Source organism: Electrophorus electricus, chromosome 21 (assembly GCF_013358815.1).
Source record: "Electrophorus electricus isolate fEleEle1 chromosome 21, fEleEle1.pri, whole genome shotgun sequence".
NCBI classification, from domain to species: domain Eukaryota; kingdom Metazoa; phylum Chordata; class Actinopteri; order Gymnotiformes; family Gymnotidae; genus Electrophorus; species Electrophorus electricus.
In genome coordinates, this window is record NC_049555.1 from 3,990,861 (window position 1) to 4,012,726 (window position 21,866).

Sequence of the window (21,866 nt, forward strand, 5' to 3'; positions counted from 1 at the left end):
GTATAGTACTCATACTCGGGGGGGGACACTATTGTCTGCTCATTAGCATAACTCAAAGGACACTCTCATCACAATTATTTCTCACTCAGAATGCAGTTCTTATACTTTCAATTTCCTGCTAGAATGAGTGGGGAAAATCCATTATGTAATAGCAGGTGCATTGTCAGATTGAAATATTCATCATATCAATCCATTTGTCTAAGGGTTAATGCATGTTACATAACATACATTGTTTCATATTATCACAATGCATTGCATGTAGTCACTGTTTGCAGCATAACTCATTTCATAACTCTTTTCATGAACAGGTGGAACAGCCCAAAGTCATAATTACGCACATACCTGGGCATGCGCTTTCCCAAGGGGAACATGTAAACCTGACTGATGTGAGTACCTTATTCTCCGTTATAGTCCTTCATGATACATGTCATCACAAGGTGCACAACCAACATGGTGATTTTCCCCAGACAAATCATGAAAACATTACTGAAGGTTCATCTTCCTGCACTGGATGAGAATGCTGTTCTGTTATATGAATGACCAGTGACCCCTCTAGTTTTGTGCAGCGTGAACCTGAGGAGGGCATGTTAGCATTTATGGGCAGTGACTTAGAAATTCTGCAGAATACACAAAGATTAGCCTGAGTAGAAAAAGACACAGATGGAAATACTAGGGAACGTAACTTCTGTCAATAGTTTATCACTTGCCAGTCAGATCAGGGAGATCCGGCAGAGAAAAGACTGCCCCATTATAGACACATTCATCACAGTGCCATGTTTAAAGGGGATCACAAACTTGAGTTGTGATGTGTCCTTGCTTTGGAATTGTGATGGCATTATTGTTTTCAATTCTTCATCATATCATATATTCTATGGCCCATTCATTGTGTAGTAAATTAACTTTCAGATGAAGTGTGTTATAAAAATGTTAGCAGGTGTCTGGTTTGGACCTGGAAAGCCAGAAACATCCACATTTTTGAGTTTGTGGAAGACACTTACTTCTACCATGCAAAATTAAATCAGAAATTCCTCAAAAAGTCTTATGTGGACAAAGACGATGATCTCATGTGGATAAAGATGAAAGTTGTTCTCCCATCTTTAAAAAAAACAAATTTGAGAAAATGGTTGAAAGAAGCTCAACTTGTGGTTTAATTAGAACAACAATGAAAATAATTATGCTTTAGGGAAGCACAAGTAAGGCTTTGGCATGAATGAGCAAAATCGAATCCATTTTTTTGGTAAATTCAAGTTGTATATCCAAATTGTTTAGTTCTGTTTGTTCACTGAATACATCTAAAATAGCATGTCCCATCATATTTATGATTTTAGAAGTACATGGCCAAAATGTATCACGACCCGGAAAAAGAGTTGCTTGCAGACTTAAACAACTGGGTGCATTTCATTCACCAAAGGACAACAGACAAAGGGCAGGGTCCACACAGTAGAGAGACAGCACTTAAGGTGTTGACAATAGGATAAAATGCAAAACAGTCCAGAGCACACAAAACAACAGCACAGGCAAACAACCATGCAGGAGCAAAGCCTTGACAATAATCCAGAAACGGGTCATAAAACACAGAGGCAGACAAAGATACCACTCAATACATATGTTTAAAAAAAAAAATTAAAATCATGGCAATATTTCATAAGGACCATAGGCCAAATGGATGGTTTAAATAGACAGGCAAATAATGAGGGACAGGCGAGAACAATCAGTAGTCTGATCTGGTGAGGGTGTGATGATTGAAGGAGCAGGACTGAGTGACGGGAGTTGGCAACAGGTGACTGCTGGGAAATGGAATTCAGACTAGGGAGTGTGAAAATTTGAAAGGGAATGTTTCAGAACTAACACACTGCAAATTCAAATCAACAGTGAGCGATCCTTTGTTCTGCTCAAAGCACCCATAAATATTCATTTTAGGTAACATTAACACATACTCAGAATATATATATATATATATATAAATTCAGAATTTATATTTTAAGTATAGTGGCAAACTAAAAATCTTAATGAGGCATCCTCTATTGTAAAAGACATATAGTTAATTACTCACTCTATCCATAGAAATAATTTTTAAAAATGAGTGTATAAATTGGATTTTAAAAAGAGCTCAATATGGTTTGATATTGTGTACCCACATTTAGATGTCAATCACAAAAGTTACACAGAGCACCAATATGTGAAGCTAATTTCAAAAGCACAAAACATTTATTCATGATCTCAAAATGCAGAATTGAAGAATGCAAAAGCTTAAAATCTCTATAGGGCCAAAATAGTAGACACATGTGAAAAGGTTTGATCACGAATTTAAAAGTGATGCATACATTCTCACAGCCAGTCGAAGAGTGGGATAAAAAGCAAAGAATACCCTGCAAACTATGAAATTCATTTCAAAAGCCACCCAATACAAAAAACTACATTTTTAGCCTGAATGAAAAGTCAAAGTTCAATGGAACGCTTCCGAATTAAGTATTAGATGCAGCACAAAAAGAGGCTAGGACAACCGGTAACATATTCCGGGGGAGGCTACAGTCAACACCCCAGTTAGGGACCGTGTCGTATGTTGTCCACTTAGTTTGGTATATTTCTTGAGTTAAATTACAAAAATATTGCCTAGTTTTACCATGAAGGTGACTACACCGATACCTTGTGGACTTTGTTTGAAATGATTCACTATTACGGCCAGGTATTACCCATAATGCTTTGCTTAGTCACGGAACTTATTGGACGTTTATCTATCACGTGGCCAAGATCGCGAAATTTGAATCACCTTCTCGTTTATTTTACAGTCCAAAAGCAGAATGACGCTTTTACAGAAGCAATGGTATGTAAATACTTATTTATATATATTTAAAATCAATTCTTAACTAGCATAAAATCGGAACTTATTTTGCAACTTTTATTATTATAATGCAGCGCAAGGACAATTATGTGAGATCGTTAATGAGGTGTCGTTTTATAAATAAGCAGTTATACATTCCCTTGAATATTCATGAAAAAATCATATCGATGCTCCAACGTTAAACTTCAGACAGGCATTTTGGCACACGCTAGCTTTTAAGAGTTACAGAGGGCGAGAAAAAATCAATTCATCCCTCGTGTCCGCTACGCGTGTTTTGAAGCTCCTTTCTCACATTCTCTGAAAAGGCACACGGTGTGCCACCCTTGCATAAACTAGAAATGAAAATATATATATATATATATATATATATATATATATATATATATATATATATATATATATATATATATATATATATATATATATATTTTCAAATGTATTAGATAAACAAGGAACAAAAATATGTCACCGTTTCAAATATGTCAATCTTCAAACATTATTAGAAACGGTATTTCCATCATAGCGCTCAGCACTAGTCTCTCTGCACTCTTCATGTGTGACTGCCTCCTCCCAGACTAATACCAGTACCATTAAATTCGCTAATGATACTACAGTCCATGGGCTGATTACTGGAGGTGATGAGACAGCATACAGAAGGGACGTGGCTGATCTTTTGGCATGGTGCTTTTCTTAAATACCAACAAGACTAAGGAAAGGAAGCTTTACAAGCAATCTTGTCTTCATTATGTCTTGACAAAAATTGTTTCAGTAGCCCAACTGTTTGTGAATATTATGCCACATTAATGGATCATTACAGTTTCTAAAACCATTTTCCGGTCTTGGAATTAAATGATGTGGAAAAACATGCGAGGTCATTTTTGTGCCATCTGTAACTCGAAAACCAAGCATCTGACTAAAAACAAACAAAATGTATAACTTCTAAATTCAGTAAATTCATGTCAATGTTCAAACATATAAGAGAGTGAGCTGTGTAAATTTGCATTTATTGTTTTTCACTGACATCAATAGTTATAGTAGATGGGTGTTTGCATGCATGACAAAATATCAAACTATCTAACAACCATTTATGGTGCTTTAAATAAGACATTGCCTTTGGTAAATGAACCATTTGTGTTTTGAATTTAATATTTCTGCAGGTGCTGGTTCATCTATGTGTTTATTCTGCCAGTAGAAAAAGGTGAGTTCTACATTCACCTTAATGAACATATATTAGGACTTGGTGGCATTGCTGATTTGTAATGTTTAGAAAAAATAAAAATAAATTACGACAATTGTGTGTGTGTGTGTGTGTGTGTGTGTGTGTGTGTGTGTGTGTGTGTGTTTCAGTGTTACCAGAAAGGACAACTGCATGCATTATAGGCGATTCCATCATCCTGCATTGTTTATCCAGTGACACCACACTAAGAAGCAGCACGATGAATGCATTTTGGCGATATGAAGACAGTAAGACTGTGTTTGACATCATGCGCGGCAGAGTCTCTCTTGAGGAACAGGACGCGGTGTATAGAGGCAGGGTGGACAGTTTCCCAGAGGAGTACACGAAAGGCAACTTCTCCATCAGACTCAGAGATGTGAAGCTCTCTGATGCAGGAATGTACTCCTGCTTCATCCCTCATGTCAGTGAGCAAACAATAGTAGAACTGATCGTGAAAGGTACATGGAGTCATTCTTCAGTAACCCTGAATTATATTATATTGAGTTTGATTTCAAATGCCAAAATAACTATTCAAAATGAGGAAATTGTGGGTGCTTCCTGTCTAGTGGAAGATAATTTATCCACACACACCACCCCACTATCTCTAATGGCCTGACTTGTTTGTGCTCCACAGATGTTAGAATTTCTGAGCTAAGAAACATGGACATCAAAAGAAGACCAGAAAACATTTGGCTTTTCTCTGTATTTTTCTGTATCTCTTTCCATTTTCACTCATTTCTATAGTACTTTGTAAAGAAGAATGAATGCATTTGAATTATTTAATTGAATTATCTTGTCAAAAATCTTTGAGTCTGCATTTGAGCTAGTACAATATGATTTGACTCCAGCCCACAAATCTATGATACAGACTTTGTACACTAATTGTGCACCTGTTCACACAAGTGCCCTGACTGTATATCCTTACCCCTCAATCAAGGGTTTATTTTATTTTATGAATTCCTTAATATCTTAATTTCTCATTGAAATATTTAAACTATTTGAGTTTATTTTCCTTTTCTTTTAATTATGGCAAATATCTTCTTGAGATTATAGAGCCCAGGATTTAATAAGCTTTATTACTCCTATATTCTATTCTTTGCAAAAAGCCCTATGTTTTAGAAACTGCTATACAAATAAAGCTTTTTTTATTATTATTCAATTTTGTGAGTGTTCCTTCTCTGAAGGTTTTATGTAAATGTTCTTGAGTCCAGGTGTTTCACCCACCCAAACAGCTATGCAATCACAATGGAAAAACACTGGCAATAGCAGTCAGTTAAAACTTTAAGGGTGCAGGGATGGAGCTGTTGTGCTCAGAGCTCATAATATATTAGCTGAAGTCATTAAACATGAATCCCTTATCAACGTTCATCACAGTAGCTCTAACCCACCTCAGTAATCTACTTGCTTCATGCAGTAACCTGTTCTCCAGTAGGGGGGACTCTCCTCATCCATAAGTTATTATCATTTCAGATTTATGACAACAGCTTTTTGATGATTGATGCCCTCCAGTTGGAAATGTGCTGAGAATCCATCTGTTCTGCTGTCTTTGGGTCTGTGTGTCTCTTTTTTCTGCTGCGGTTAAAGCCTGATGTGAAACTAAAGCTGTTCTCAGATCAGGACAACATCTAAGCAAAACTTCTCCACCTGCCAGATCCCTAGAGAGCACGATGGGAGAATGCCTACACAAAATCTCATAATAATGTCTAATATTTTACAACTTTTACGATGTGCTGAAATAAAACGTTTATGCACAGGTCTTCACCTCTGTTTAATAAAACAATCAATGTGTCTCAAAGTCAGCCTTAATTTTAAAGATTTTTTTTTTTTAGCTAAACCATTGTTTTGCCTGTGGAGAAATCCATGAAGCACATGTTTGCTGGGAACACATATACCATGGCACAAGGAGAAAAAAAACAACCAAAGAGCACAGTCACCACATCCTGTTCTTACACAGTGAAAAGAAAAAAGACCTGTGGTCAGAGCAGGTTTCATCCTCTCTTCATCTGCAGTGTGTGGCTGGTTTGTTCCTGTGCTTCTCTGTTATGTTTAGCAGCAGTGCTTCCTCATTGGGTTGCAGGACAGGAACTTCATTATGGTTCATGAAGGACATTCAAGCACCAACATGAAGATTATTTGGCTCTTCTGTGAGTTTTTTCACTACAAATAAACTTTGATTATTGGAATTTTAAGCTTCTATTAAAATGTTAAGCTAGTGTTTACTCACCGTCACGGTTGGTGCCTGCTCGCTTTGGTGGTTTCTCTGTCGTGTGTGTTATTTTGGTTCTAGTTGTTAGTTTCGTTTTCCAGGCCAGTCATTACTTTCATTTGTTCCTAGTTTCTAGTCTTAAGTTCATGTATTTGAACCCTGTCTTGTTGCCTTTGTCTCGGTTGTTTGGTTGTGTCGAGGTCCATAGTATTGGCTGGATGGCTGGATGTTTTTTGAAACCCTTTGTGTTTCTTAGTCTGAGTTCTTCCTAGCGTCTTTGTTACAGCCTGTCTGCCTTTGCGTGCTTTTGGTTTGTGTTTCCTAGCCCTTGATATCCAAGCCCTTGCTTTGTGTGTCATGTATCTTCGTACTCTCCGTGTTGGCTTAATGACCCTGGACTGCTCTGACGACTCTGAATTTGGATTTGCCCCTAATAAATCTCGCTCTTCTCCGCACATGCGTCCACCTCCTTACCACACCCCGCTATACTCACATAGTAGAAGTTTTGCTGCTAGATTATAGTAACATAGAAGATGTGTATGAGTTCCTTACGGCTCCATTGTACCCAGTCAGACTTGCACAGTGTGTCATGCTCATTCTGGCTTATTCTCTCAGCGCCATCTTCAGTGCCAAAGCTGTTGGAATTTTTAGCTTGTCTTCATGTGTCCTAATTTCCTTTATACAGTGTAGTTTTAGAATTCATCTTTTAGTATAATTGTTTGCTTCGTCTAACTCCCTGGTGTGTGTTTGCTGTTGGTTTCTCTATCTAGGTCTCCTGCTGTGGTGTGGAGCTGCAGAGAGTTTCACTGATAAGATGGTAGATTTGGGACAAAATGTGACCCTGCGCTGTGAGGTTGCTGTAAGGGATGTATATTGGTACCTTATGAAACCATCACATCCTCCTGTGTTTATATTACGATCATTCTCAAGTAAAATCACAATTCCATTGTACAACAGCACAACATTAAACAAACAATTCTCACTGCAGCTAAATAGTAGTTTATTTATACAAAATATCACTCTAAAAGAATTAGGAATTTATTATTGTATTCAAATAGATACACCACCTAGAATTAGCAATGGCATCAAACTTCACAGCAGACTGCACAAGGCAGGTAAGTATAGTTAACCTTATCAGAACATGAAATGTATTTTCTGATCCATTAAACAGTCACCTTAGTTCCACTATTTTATAGATAATTATATTTACACTGAGCCAGAAATTTTTTCTTCTTGAAGATGAATTATGGTCTTAGAAACTGTTTATTCATTTAATGAAGATAAAGTCTGTGTTTTTATTACAATGTCAGTGTAGATTAAGTCACTGGGAAACACAAAACACCATTAAGACACACAGTGCTAATTGTTGTCATCTAACACACAATATTCACTCAATTAGTGTTATTGTCAGTAGTGCCAGTACTGCAACTCTGAAGAGGGACAAATTTTAAAAATAGTTTAAAGAACGTTTAACATGACTTTATAAAAACTACAGAAATATTCCACCAAAATTAAAACAAAAATGTATAATGATAAACTCGAGTCATCTGCCTGATTTTTGATGATGGTGATGATGATTAAATTAATCCAGATAATCAGAATCAGACATGTGAGTGTAAGCAGTTCCAGGATGAGACACATGATGAAGATGAAGAGATGCGTCTCTGGAGAAACCTCCTCATCACATCAGGCCTGCTGATCTGTGTTCTGGTCATTGTAGTCACAGGTGGGTTATATTTAATATATCCAGATAAACAATCTGAATAACAAATGATATAAAAATACAGTATTTCAACTGAATCTACGTCCCAATTCTGTTGCCCTGTTTGTGTTTGGTGGGTTTTGTGCAAGTTTAGTCTTAAAGAATAACAAGGATCAGGTCACTCTATCATTGGGTCTACGGTTTCTCTTCAGCTTTTGTACTTACACAGTAGTTTCATTTTGTCATAGTTTAAGTTAGGAAGTTATAAATAAAGAAATCCATAAAGAAAATATTCCTTTATGAGCTCTGTTAATTACAAAGTCTACATTACCTTATCAAATTCCTTAGATAATTGAAGTTTCATCTTATAATTTTGATCCATTTGTAATGATTTTATTTAAATAATTCATATCTAAATTACATATCATTATATTTAATGAGCTCTGTTGAACTTTTTAAGAATGTAAGCATGTCATGTCAGGTATGACTGTAAGCCACTGCAAAGTGTCTCCAAACCACCTGCTGCAACCTCCAAACTCACGTCTCCAGAAGCACCACGCGCTCAGTGCTGTACAGGTAGATACACTGTATTTAATCAGCTAATGATCAGCAGTCATCACAGTAACGTATTGATTAGCTCCACCTGTGTTGTTACGTAGAGGGGACGTCTCTGCTATTACTTGTGAAGTTATACTTCAATCATCATTTCAAGTTAAAAAGGAAGTACAGTGTGGAATATCCACAATATGTCAGAATAAATGAATGAAAACAAATAATATGTCATAAGCAGCTGATGTGTTGGTCTTTTAAATTTATTTTTAGTGTACAATAGTTGAGGAAGATGACATGTCAGTTGGTTAAACATAGACATATAAGGACTAATATTTTTTGCATGTGTTGGTAGAGCAGAGAGAGAGAACACCAAGGTTGTGGGTTCGAGCCCCAGACCCATCCACATGACCTCACACTTATAATAGTGTCTTTTTCCATTTTATTGTGCATGAGAGTTACCAAAAAGTTTCTAACAAAAAGCCTTTCCTGGTAAATTATTGTTCTGAAACATGCACCAAATTTTGAACACTTTAAAACAAAAATTTTGCTGACTGTTTATAATCTCTTTGTAACGGTTTAAAATCTTCTGGGTGGATTTTCTCAAAATCCTTTTCAACAGGGTCCTGATCACCCCGTGGACATTAAGTCTTACTTACATTTTATCATTCTTCAATCCCTTTCAGGAAAATTAGCTTTCCAACAATACAGAATCACATATTAATACTTCTTTTTAAACAAACTAGCAGTGACAACTGTGTCATTGCATTTTTGTGAACCTTTTCTTTGTCTAAAACATGTACTTATTCATTGTTTCTAAATGGCAAATGTATTATAACTTGGACACAATATGTTAATAATGGTAAATGTGTTTGTATTTATCTTTGTAACATCTTTCTTATATTTGTCTGTAATTGTTCACGGGTCTCAAATGACTTTTTCATCTGTTTTACAGAATCAGTTTCCAGTGCTGCTACAGACAGAAGTGCAGACCAACTACAAAAGCAACACCTTCATTTTAGTGGAGTTTAACCAGTTTAACCCTGGGCTGTAGGGCACACACGCATACAGGCGCACGCGCACACACAGACACACACACACACACACACACACACACACACACACATATATACACGCACGCACGCACACATGCATGCAGTAATTTTATACGCACCACACACACAAACAAGCTTGCAGCTCTTTGTTCTGGTCAACATGTAGCAGAGTGAAATGAACTCTATCACAAAAGTGTGGTTACTCTGAGTCTGCACATCAGCTGTTTCATGCACATTTCAGACAGACAGGGTTACTGTGCTGTAAGGCACACACACATGCACACACATACATAAATACATACATACACACACACACACACACGCACATACGCATATATACACACACACGCATGCATGCATGCAGTTATTTTATACACATCACACACACAAACAAGCTTGCAACTCTGTGTTCTGGTCAACATGTTGCAGAGTGAAATAAACTCTACCACAGAAGTGTGGTTACTCTGAGTTTGCACATCAACTGTTTCATGTGCATTTCATCTTTCTCACGGCAAAATATTGTGTTGTAAAATTGATCTAACATGCATTTGTTTGTTCTAGTTGGAATATGCCCTAGAACATACTACACTAATAATCCTGACATCATGAAATTTGATAAAGTTTGATGCTGATAGCTTAATAATTGAGAGTGGCCAATTAGTTTAATACAGGTTTTTTTATGCTTTCTGTAAAATGCTTATTGACCGACTACAGTGTCCTGGTTCAGAGATTGCAAAAGGTCTGCAAAAACAAATTAATCATGCAAGCATGAGAGGATTTTCAATTTAAAAAAAAAACGGTCCCAAATTTCTGCTAAAATATGGTCAGCAAATATATTTACATTGTACATTTACATGTGTAAGCCTTCTGCCTGTGTCTGGTGAGTTCTTTAAAAAATTCTAGTCTAAGTTCTATTCTAAGTCTAAGAGGTTCACTGATAAGCTGGTAAAGGATGTATACTGGTTCCTGATGAAATCATCACATCCTCCCCTGTTTATATTAGTCACTCTCTCTCTCAAGTTTATTACTGATGGAAACTCATGGAAACACAACATTCAGAAAACGATTCTCAGTGCAGCTAAATAGTACATTAATTATGCAAAATATCACTCTGAATGACCACTTAAGATAAAGACTACCTATATTTTATTTATTTATTTACTTATTTATTTATTTAAATTAATTAATTAAAATCTTTTTAAGTAATCCATGATGGTGCAGAAGATGGCAGCCACAGTGAGATGCTGGTATGTTTTGTGGGGGGTTTTTTTTTTGGTAATGTCATCCATGGTACATCAAACCGTCAGTCGGAGCAGGGAGCAGTTACTGACTTGGCAAGGAGGTAGCAGACAGGAAGAAGAGCGGGCGCGCTCGTAAGGCTGAGACGCGCAGGTTCAGACACGGCTTTCCAGCCCCTTTATTTGCCTTCCAGTCTGCGATCTCTGGGAAAGGAAATGGAAGAATGACTTCTGTTTTCACAAAACCAACAAAGACTTTTCAACTGCATCTGCCGTCTGTTTTACAGAGACCCCGGACAGCGTGCTACACCTCACTGGCTTCCAGCTGCACAGAGACGCAGAGCTGCTCATCATTCTGAGAAATTTTAACAATAGATGCAGAAATATTGAATTTTACAGTTGATATGATAATCCATAATTAGAACCTTGCTATGGCCAATACCAATATTAATAACCAATAATATTTACAATAACTAATACAACTAATACAATACAATAACCAATAACTATTTACATCAAGTATAGTGGTTGTAACATGTTAAACTACAAAAATGGATCATTCATGATTTTTACCTAGCCATGTCACAGATAAATCTGACATCACAATTATTGTAAACATATGTTGCTCTTAACAGAAAAGAGAGCAAAAATAGTTTCATTAGATTTTATTTTCTAACCTTTCTAACCTAGTGCTATTTTATGTCTTGAACTGGTCAAGGTATAAGAAAACCTATGGTTGTAAAACCTGCAGAAAAAAAACAACAAAAAAACAAAACCCCAATACATAACTGCAAAACTACATAGTCACCAACATCACATACTTTGCTTAATGAGTAAATACCAAAATACAAAAATGGAAAATACAAAAAATCTTGTGTGAAAATAATTCCAAACACAAATTGCACTTTTCAAATAAAACTAGCCCTCTTTCTTACAACTGTAGCAATATACAAATGGGGCCTAAATTAAACAGGCTTAAAATTTCTGCTTGGACTTATTGGTCAAATTTCCAATATCCATAACAATGAATTCAAAACTGCCATAATCGGCAAGTAATATGTTAGTCGCACCTCTTCAGCCTTTCTCTGCCAGTCATCCACCCACTTCCCCCACATCTCTGGCCTCCACTCATCTCACCATCAAGAGCAGGACTTTAACGGGCTTTACAGCAGACAGGTAAGAAAATGCCCAGGGCCTGATCTAGTTTCTCCATCCACCCTAAAGCACAGCTGAGACCAATCTGCACCAATTTTCACAATCATCATCAAATGGTCACTGGAACTCTGCACTGCTCCCACATGCTTCGAAACATCTACCATAATTCCAGTCCCCCAAAAAATGAACATTGCTGGACTCAATTACAACAGGCCTGTAGATATGACCTGTTTTATCATGAAGGTCTTTGAACGACTGGTACCTGGCCCACTTCAAGGCCATCTCAAGTCCTCTTCTGGATCCCCTGCAGTTTGCATACAGAGCTAACAAGTCTGTTGATGTGGTAAACTTGTCCAAGGATCTTGACAATCCTGTAACCTACGCTAGAGTTCTATTTATGAACTTCAGCTCAGCTTTCAACACCATAGTGCCAGAGCTGCTGAAAGCCAAACCATTTGAAGAGCTGAGCCATCTAACTAGCTAAATGTTCTTGGTTGTCAACGTTTTCAAAATCGTGCAAGACGTTTTGTGTGTGTTTCCCCAAAAACCATTGTACTATGTTAAGTATAAAGGTTTTTACCTCGGATCATCAATTTGAATGTTCTCGTCACTAGATTTCAAGGTCATTGGGCGTTCAGCTCTAATGGTAGTGTGTCCAAAATGTTGCACACTCATTTGAAAGTAGTATTAAGTATACTATAAGAATAGGATGAAACACCATTTCAAATAAGTGCAGAGTGCGTAGTACCCGATTTTGGACAGTCACCAACCGATGCGTCCTCGGGTTTCGGGAGGAGTAGCAAAAACACATCTGGATGCTTTAACCATTTTAGATACAGGAGTGCTGAAGGCACAAGACGTTGCTTTCAAGGATGGGGATGCTGAGGCCTACAGCTCAGCCAAGGCCAAATTGAAAAGGGGCGATAGGAAAGCCAAACACACCTACAAACTATCTATTGAGGAGCACTTCCACAGCTCTGACCCCCGCCGCATGCGGATGGGCATCCAGTCCATCACAGGCTATAAACCACCCCCACCAACTCTTCCATCTATCATTGCATCACTCCCGGATGAGCTTAATCAGTGTTACGCTCGTTTTTCACAGCAATAGACAACTCACCACATCAGATGGGCCTCCTCCTCATAAGGGTGAACCTCCCATGTTATCCACTGCGGATATATGTTCAGTACTGAGCAGAGTAAACACATGGAAAGCCGCTGGCCCTGATGGCATTCCAAGATGTGTCCTCACAGCATGTGCAGAACAGCTAGCTCAGGTCTTTCTGATATCTTCAATCTGTCACTGGCTCAGGCTGCTGTTCCAACATGCTGGAAGACATCCACCATCATGCCGGTGCCAAAGAGGTCTTCTGCAGCAAATCTGAACGACTTACGCCGTTACACCAATCGTGGTGAAGTGCTTTGAGAAACTTGTTTTTAGTCATCTGAAGGCCACACATCCACCATAACTGGACACCCACCAGTTTGCATATTGTACAAACAGATCTGGGACCTGGGAGTCAGTACCCCTTTGTGTAACTGGGTTTTGGACTTCCTAACCAACAGACCCCAGGCTGTGAGGTTGAGCAGTCACATGTCCTCCAGACTCATTCTGAACACTGGCGTGCCGCAGGGCTGTGTGTTGAGCCCTCAGCTTCTCCTTGTTCACCTACGACCGTGTGCCTCTACATAGATCTAACATCATCATTAAGTTTGCAGATGACACAACTGTGATCGGACACATCAGCGATGATGATGAAACAGCCTACAGGGAGAAGATGCAGCATCTGGCAACCTGCTGTTCCACCAATAACCTCTCCCTCAACACTGAAAAGACCAAAGAAGTCATTGTGAACTACAGGAAGACCTCTCCTGTTCATATCAATGGAACAGAAGTAGAGCGTGTTTTCAGCTTCAAGCTCCTGAGCGTCCATATCTCTGAGGATCTTTCATGGACACTCAACACATCTTATCTGGTTGAGAAGGTGTACCAGCGTCTTTATCTCCTGAGGAGAATAAGGAAGGACCATCTGTCTCCTCAGATCCTGACTAACTTTTATTGCTGTAGCATCGAAAGTGTTCTAACCAACTGTGTGACAGTGTGGTACAGCGGCTCCAATGTGGCTGACAGAAAGGCCCTGCAAAAGGTGGTGAAGAATGCTCAGCGCACCATTGGTGCACATCTCCCTGCCATTGGAGACATTCACCACCAGCATTGTGTGCAAAGAGCACACAGCATCATCAGGGACTCCTTCCACCTCAACCACACTCACACTACCATCTTGGAGGAGATACAGGAGCATCCGTGCTAGAACCAGTCGGCTCAGGTCCAGCTTTTTTCCATTCACCATCACTTTACTTAACTCTACAATATACCGATAAATACTACTGCGCCGACACCATCTATACAGTGCACCCTGGACTCATTTATATTTAGCATTCACCATAATGGATAGTGTATGTACATCATACACTACTGTTTATATCCATCCTGTACATACTATGTAAAGATACACTGTAAATATTCCCTACACTATTGTACGTACTACCTACATTGTATTGTAATTTTTGTTATACTTCACACACAGACACACACATATATATATATATATATATATATATATATATATATATATATATATATATATATATATATATATATATATATATAAAAGCAATTTTTACATATATTTTATAGTTATATACTTAGGCACTCCACCAGGTTACTCCTGACAGATTTTTATGCAAATACAGACACTGCATGTTCAGTTACCATGCATGCAGTGTCACAAAATGAATGATGACTGCAAAGACTTGGATGAATGATCTTAAAAAAGTGACCATTATTGGCTAGAGCTGTTAAGTTGACAAGGAGTGGGAGTGGCCAGACCATGCAAATCAGTGGCACCACCTTGGTTAAAATCTGGTCAAAGTCACATTACTACCCACTTTCTGTCCAGTCAAAAGCATCTAAACAGCTATACTAAGGTCAACCTGGGTTTAAATTGTACATTTACACTCTGCAAACTTCAGTCAAATGTAATGGTGGACTGTCCAATCTGGAGTGGTAGCATAGGCAGTCTTCACTTTTAAAAAGTACAATTCCCATCTATTCAGTATTTATCACATTTGACAGTGTAATAGAAGAGTGTCTTTGCTGTGGCTAAATATAGAGCCGCTCTACAGGTTGTGACCATAAAGCATCTATAAAGCTGTGTCTTGAGGTAATAAAATAATATTGTAAGCAGAAAAATAGGGATGGTCCAGAATAAACTAGTTTCACGCAGGAAAGGCTTCAGTGCAAATCCTTACGAGGCCTCTTTGACAGGCCTCTAGGGCCCTGAGTCGCGGGTGGAGCCTGGGTTCAAGGGTGGGAAATTCCCACCTAGCACCAGAAGAAAAAAATATGGACATCACTGGAGCAGCCAATATCTGGTGATATAGAATATGACTGCCTTTTTAAAAAATAGAGGTAGTCCAGGATGAACCTAATGGTACCAAGAACTGGTTGGTGTAAGTATTGAATACCAATTTACATACACTGAATAATGTAAGGTTTTGAGAACAATAGTGGAACCTGGCCAAATTTTTAATAAAAAAATTAAAATGGTTATGAAGAAAGGTGTGTCCATCTGAGACTGTTAGACATTCTGCGGACAATGCCTTGTTTGTAACATTGAGCTCAGAATAAAGACAAGACCAGCTCTTCTCTTCAATTAATTCCAGAGCCTGCACTTTATTTCTATGTAGTGTGTCTTGAATTTAGGAAGATCTAGGAACGACAGACAGTCTGTACACACAAATGAGCTTCTGTAAATCATTGCATCTACAATCCTCATCACAGAATCCAAACTATTTGTAGGTTCAAGGGTGCAGAACAATGAATCCCAGCAGAGATGTGAACAAAAGCAAAACGCTGTTGGACCTTCCTCTGACATCACCGTTTCCTGCACGATCACTCCAATCTGAAGACTCGCGTTCTGTTAAACACAAAAATGGATGACAAAATATTAACATTCTCCAATATTAATCCAAAAGCACTATGCTGTTATCTTGTTACTGAGTTCAGTGTATGTTCTGCCCACAGAAATGTACATGCACAGTTTACACCAAACATTTAAAACATTCTGCATCTCTCACTTGCTAATCTTCATTTGGACATGAACTCTAGATAACATGCGTTATACATGTAGTCTGTATTAAAGGAATCCAGCTGCCCTTTGGTCAACTGCAGATCACTTATAAAGGAGGCAACTTGGCAGTCTCTACCTACTAGACCAGAAGATTAAAAATGTGCACCTTCCCAGTCTCAGAACTCAATGCACACAATTCACTAATCATTACCAATGACCTACAATAAACTACAGAGCATATATGGAGATTAAGACAATACATACACACCTTTAACAATCAGATCTAGTTTTGTGTGCACTCCAACTTGAGGCATGAAGCAGGAGTATGTTCCTGCATCAGAGAGCTTCACATCTCTGAGTTTGATGGAGAAGTTGCCTTTCTTCATGTACTCCTCTGGGAAACTGTCCACCCTGCCACTGTACACCACCTCCTGGTTCTCAAGAGAGACACTGCCACCATTTATGTCAAGCACAACTTTACTGTCATTGTATCTCCAAAAGACCACTGTAGATTCATGTTTATCATTGTTTGAACATGGCAAAATCACGGTACTGCCTATAATGGCAACAACATGGACATTCTCCAGGGACACTAAAAGAAAAATCTCACACACACACACACACACACACACACACACACACACACACACACACACACACACACACAGTTAAAAGTGTATGTTCACATATCTCCCTGCTCTTTCAAAAAGATGTTTAATTTTTTCTTACTGGGGTGTGGCAAGCACTCACCACTGTGTATCAGCAACAAAAACAAAAAGTAGAAACAGCCTCTGTTAAAAATAAGGGAAAAGCAATTAAAAATAAGCAGAATAAAAAAGCCCTGCAAGTTTGCTTTTAAAGACAGTTTGAAACGTTTGCTTGTAAAGTGGATATTTCTAAAGTAGCATAAAAATTTCTTCTCAGATACATAATAACTGTAGATTACCAAACATGCACATGTCCTTCACTTCCCATCCTTGGTAACAACCTTTAAATCATTTTTTCCTCCCAAGCATAGAAATGCATGCAACTCAAACTACTGATGGATGAGAAGTTAAGATTCAGATGCTTCCAGACAGGGTGTACTGCATGATCCAATTAGTATACTAAACAAATGGTAAACAGGACCCACTGAACAGAACTTTGAATTAAGATCACAAGTTATAAAAAGACCCAAATGATTTTGAAAGAGATCATTACAGGGGCACAGTTGCACAAGTTTCCACAGAAACCATGACTAAAATGACAGGCATTAAGATCTATGGTAGAAGTAATTAATGTGCAAGGACACCACTGTTCTTCAGGTGACTGGTCAAAGCAAAAAAAGGTATCTGACTACATCAGCAAGGACAGTCCATTGACAACCAGAGTGTGTGCTATAGTAGCATTGCAGTGCACAAATCCCCCATTCCAAATACACAAATGCTGTGCACTGGAAGAGAGATATATAAAAATTTGATCTAGCAAGTCATCCTCTACCACATTTTAGACATGTGGGCAGGCAAAAGCCTGAATGCTTGACCCCTACAGTGAGGGGGCCAAATGGTGTTCCACCCACGAATCCACACAAAGCTATTGTGATCACCTTTATCCTGATGACACATTCCTATTCTGATGGGGTGGGAACTCCCAGGACGACAGTGCCCATATAGACAGGGCATGAATGGTCATTAAATGCATTGAAAAATATGAAAATGCTGTACATTCTATGAATGTTACGTTACACCTTCACAATTTGCACAATAACCTATGAATGTCATAATTTCTCTCGGTTTACGGTTTGGCCTTCCATTCCTGCTGTCTGAGACAGGGCAAACTCACACTCAAGCCCTAAGCATAAACATGCAGAAACCGGTTCCACTTGCTCTTTGTGCACACTGTGGAAAAAACATGTATGTGATTTGAATATCAACCTGAATATTATTTCAAACACTATGGCAATAGGTACACTACGGTTTCGTCTGACTATCCATAATACAATTTAAGATATCTACAAATTAGTTGTGACTAATAAGAATTAGAATTTGACTATTCAAAATGCAAGTTAGCGTGTAAAGTTTATATTAAACCCTATAGTACCAACAAGGTGTATTTGTTGCACCACAGGGCAGGTTTTCATGCTAAAATAGGCTACATAAATCTGTTACATTCCATCTGACTAGTCAGAATAATTATGATTAACAACATATTCAAAATATGCATAACTTATTTCCCGATATCTAAAAACTACATTAGACTAATCCGAAATCAAATTAGTCAATTTCTAGTCAAAATGTGACATCTTGAATTAGCATTATGTCTAGTCGTAAATTAATTACATACATCTTCAATGCAAATCCGTTCAATAACTGTTAAAACTGCTAGCCGTACAAACACCCTTCTTACGCAACCTATTAATAGCTAAGTCTTTGCAGTCATCGACGTTACAAAATGGCAGCTGCTAGCATTGGAACGGGTCGCTAGAAGCATTTTGTTGTCGTGTACCTTCAACGTTAGGCACAACATTACGTTTGGATATAGCTAGCTACAAATTAAATTTCTTTGGTAATGGAATGGGATACAAAACTTCTCAAGCTACATTAACCCTCATCTTTCAACAGCAGATGCCCTGGTGGTTAACCTAGTTTCTGAGGGTTCTCAAAAACTAGTTAGATTGGACAGGCCACTGACTAAGGGTGTGGCTAGTTATGCTAACCTAGCTAGCTAGTTGACTGGTGGACTATGTAAAAACAAAATTGTAAAGTCAATATATTCTTATTATGTAAACAATCCATTCAGAATTTAGCTAGATATAGCTTAGCTAGTTTTTCAGTTTTCTACTTCAAGCAATTTCTAGAAAACATGGCTCGCAAATTGTGTGTCTCACCTCAGTATGGTTTTATCGGATGCGTATCTATTGCTCATGATGTACAAAGTTATCAAAATATAATCAAAAGCCCTTTAGTAATACAGATAGAAAGGTAAAGAGCCAGAGTCGTTAGCTAGCTAGACCTGGGTGTTCCACTGAACAACAGATACTCAATGACGTAGACTTTCGCCTCCCCAAAACGTTTACCGCAACCGGATGTGCGTATAATTGTAAGTCATTACCTAAATGCTATAAACGTAAATGACATAGCTATATATAGTTTGAAATTGCTTTAAAATGCATAAAAGGTGAAATGATCGGTTATTAATATCGGTATCTGCCACAGCAAGGTGCTAATTATCGGTCAAAATATTGGTCCAAAAAATTTAATATTGGTGCATCTATAGTTAAAATCTCTCTGAATGATGAGCAGTGAGTCCATTCAGCAGTGAGTCCATTCATTATCTGATCCAAGAACAGTTTCTGCATGTTTTTCGTGTGCATGTCTGGTGGAATGTTATTGCCAAGCAAAATAAAATAAAATTCATGAAAGTAGAACAAATGGTTTGCAGTTAATGAATATTATTCTAGATGAGGAGTGCATGATTTTAAAAGGACTGTGATGTCTTTACATCAGCGATCAGACAAAAGCATATTCCTCCTCTTGGTTTTTCCACTGAGCTCTGCGTCTCTGTGCCCACTCTGTGGTAATTAGGTTCGATTAGGTAACTGAAGTTTCATTTTGTAATTTTGTTCCACTTGTAGTGTTTTTAATTACATCATTCAGACATAAATCACATATTTATCATAATTTTTAATGAGCTCTGTCAAACTTGTTAGGAATGTAAGCATGTTATTTCAGGTATGATTGATGGTTTGGAGACACTGCAAAGTTCATTTTAGTGGAGTTTAACCAGTTTAACCCTGTGCTGTAGGGCACACACGCGCACACATACATATATACATACATCTACAGACATACAAACAATTTTTATATATATTTTATATATAATGCCATAGTTATATACTTAGGCACATTCTGGCACTCTTCTGTTTTGCACATTCTGGTAGATGCTAACTGCATTTCATGGCCTTGTACTGAGCAATGACAGCGTTGAAGCTACACTGCCTGGCCAAAAAAAAAAAGGTCACACACACTAATAATTTGTTGGAACGCCTTTAGCTTTGATTACGGCATGCAGTCACTGTGGCATCATTTCCACAAGCTTTTGCAATGTCACAACATTTATTTCTGTCCAGAGTTGCATTACTCCCCCCCCAGATATTGTATTGATGATGGGAGATTTGGACCACTGCGCAGTGTCTTCAGCACATCCCAAAGATTCTCAATGGGGTTCAGGTCTGGACTCTGTGGTGGCCAAACCATGTGTGAAAATGATGTCTCATGCTCCCTGAACCACTCTTTCACAATTTGAGCCTAGTGAATCCTGGCATTGTCATCTTGGAATATGCCCGTGCCATCAGGGAAGAAAAAAATACATTGATGGAATAACCTGGTCGTTCAGTATATTCAGGTAGTCAGCTGACCTCAATCTTTGGGCACATAATGTTGCTGAGCCTAGACCGGACCAACTGCAGCATCCCCAGATCATAGCACTGCCCCCACAGGCTTGTACGGTAGGCACTGGGCATGATGGGTGCATCACTTCAGCCACCTCACTTCTTACCTTGATGCACCCATCACTCTGGAACAGGGTAAATCTGGACTCATCAGATCACATGACTTTCTTCCATTGCTCCAGAGTCAAATCTTTATGCTCCCTAGCAAATTGAAGCCATTTTTGCCGGTTAGCCTCACTGACAAGTGGTTTTCTTAAGGCTACACAGCTGTTTAGTCCCAATCCCTTGAGTTCCCTTCGCAATGTGCATGTGGAAATGCTCTTACTTTCACCATTAAACCTATCCCTGAGTTCTACTGTTGTTTTTCTACAATCTGATTTCACTACACGTTTAAGTGATCGCCGATCACGATCATTCAAGAATTTTTTCCAACCACATTCCTTCCTCAAAGATGATGTTTCCCCACTGTCCTTCTACTTTTTAATAATGCGTTGGACAGTTCTTAACGCGATTTTAGTAGTTTCAGCAATCTCCTTAGAAGTTTTCTCTGCTTGATGCACACCAATAATTTGACCCTTCTGAAACAGAGTAACATCTTTTCCAGGACCACAGGATGTGTCTTTCAGCATGGTTATTTAACAAATGAGAAGCTCCTCACTGCATCAATTAGAGTTAAAGAACTTGTTGCCAGCTGAAACATAATCACCCATGCAGTAATTATCCAATGGGAGGCTCTTACCTATTTGCTTAGTTAAATCCACGTGGTGACCTTTTTTGGGGGCCAGGCAGTGTATCTATCCATCTACAGTAATACCCCGAAAATTCGTGCTTCTGAATCTGGGGTTTCACAAACTCACGTATTTTTTCCTTGGAACCTAACACTTAAAATTCCCAGTTTATCACATCTCACGACCTTGTTGTGTCAAGTGTATCGTGTAGCATGTTAGCTTTGTGTGCGAAAGTACGGTACGCTACATGCAGAAGAACGAAGCGGCTATTAGGCGTACAGTTTCATCAAGTTTCCGTGAAACTATTAAAAATTTATCCAACGTTAGGAACAAATACATCATTAGGATGGAATCGGCCAGAGGAATCACCTACTTTAACCTATACAGTTTTAAAGGGTGATGTAAATTGTAACATCAATTTCTAAATGAACTTGAAGTGTTTTGGGGACATATTTAGGGTTTAACATATGAAGATAGGTCTTTATAGGCCTTTGTTAGTTGTCCGTCCAAAATTTGCAGGCGGTCTAGAAACTTGAACCCCGGGAATTTCAGGGTATTACTGTATCATGGTTTATACATTGGGCCATGGAAGATGATGTCATCAAGGGCGGCA

The 21,866-nt window shown here is 38.3% G+C and overlaps 2 protein-coding genes and 1 long non-coding RNA gene across 3 annotated transcripts; 1 reads left to right on the forward strand and 2 right to left on the reverse strand.

Annotated features, from left to right (window-relative positions):
• The first annotated feature begins 6,035 nt into the window (after positions 1-6,035).
• Positions 6,036-9,876, forward strand: LOC113582815. Its single transcript, XM_035521004.1, has 5 exons — positions 6,036-6,202; positions 7,035-7,379; positions 7,856-7,990; positions 8,448-8,542; positions 9,471-9,876. Exons 1-5 carry the CDS (start codon positions 6,151-6,153, stop codon positions 9,567-9,569), a joined length of 726 nt encoding a protein of 241 aa, XP_035376897.1. The 5' UTR covers positions 6,036-6,150; the 3' UTR covers positions 9,570-9,876.
• A 958-nt stretch (positions 9,877-10,834) lies between these two features.
• Positions 10,835-13,168, reverse strand: LOC118240453. Its single transcript, XR_004775421.1, has 2 exons — positions 13,084-13,168; positions 10,835-11,012 (listed from the first exon to the last, which is right to left on the reverse strand). It is a non-coding gene; the product is annotated as an uncharacterized LOC118240453 (long non-coding RNA).
• A 2,501-nt stretch (positions 13,169-15,669) lies between these two features.
• On the reverse strand, positions 15,670-19,129 carry LOC113568534 (CD276 antigen homolog). The gene is made up of 4 exons (XM_026996736.2): positions 18,963-19,129; positions 16,847-16,887; positions 16,365-16,688; positions 15,670-15,943 (listed from the first exon to the last, which is right to left on the reverse strand). Exons 1-4 carry the CDS (start codon positions 18,998-19,000, stop codon positions 15,828-15,830), a joined length of 519 nt encoding a protein of 172 aa, XP_026852537.2. The 5' UTR covers positions 19,001-19,129; the 3' UTR covers positions 15,670-15,827.
• Between the last annotated feature and the right edge of the window lie 2,737 nt (positions 19,130-21,866).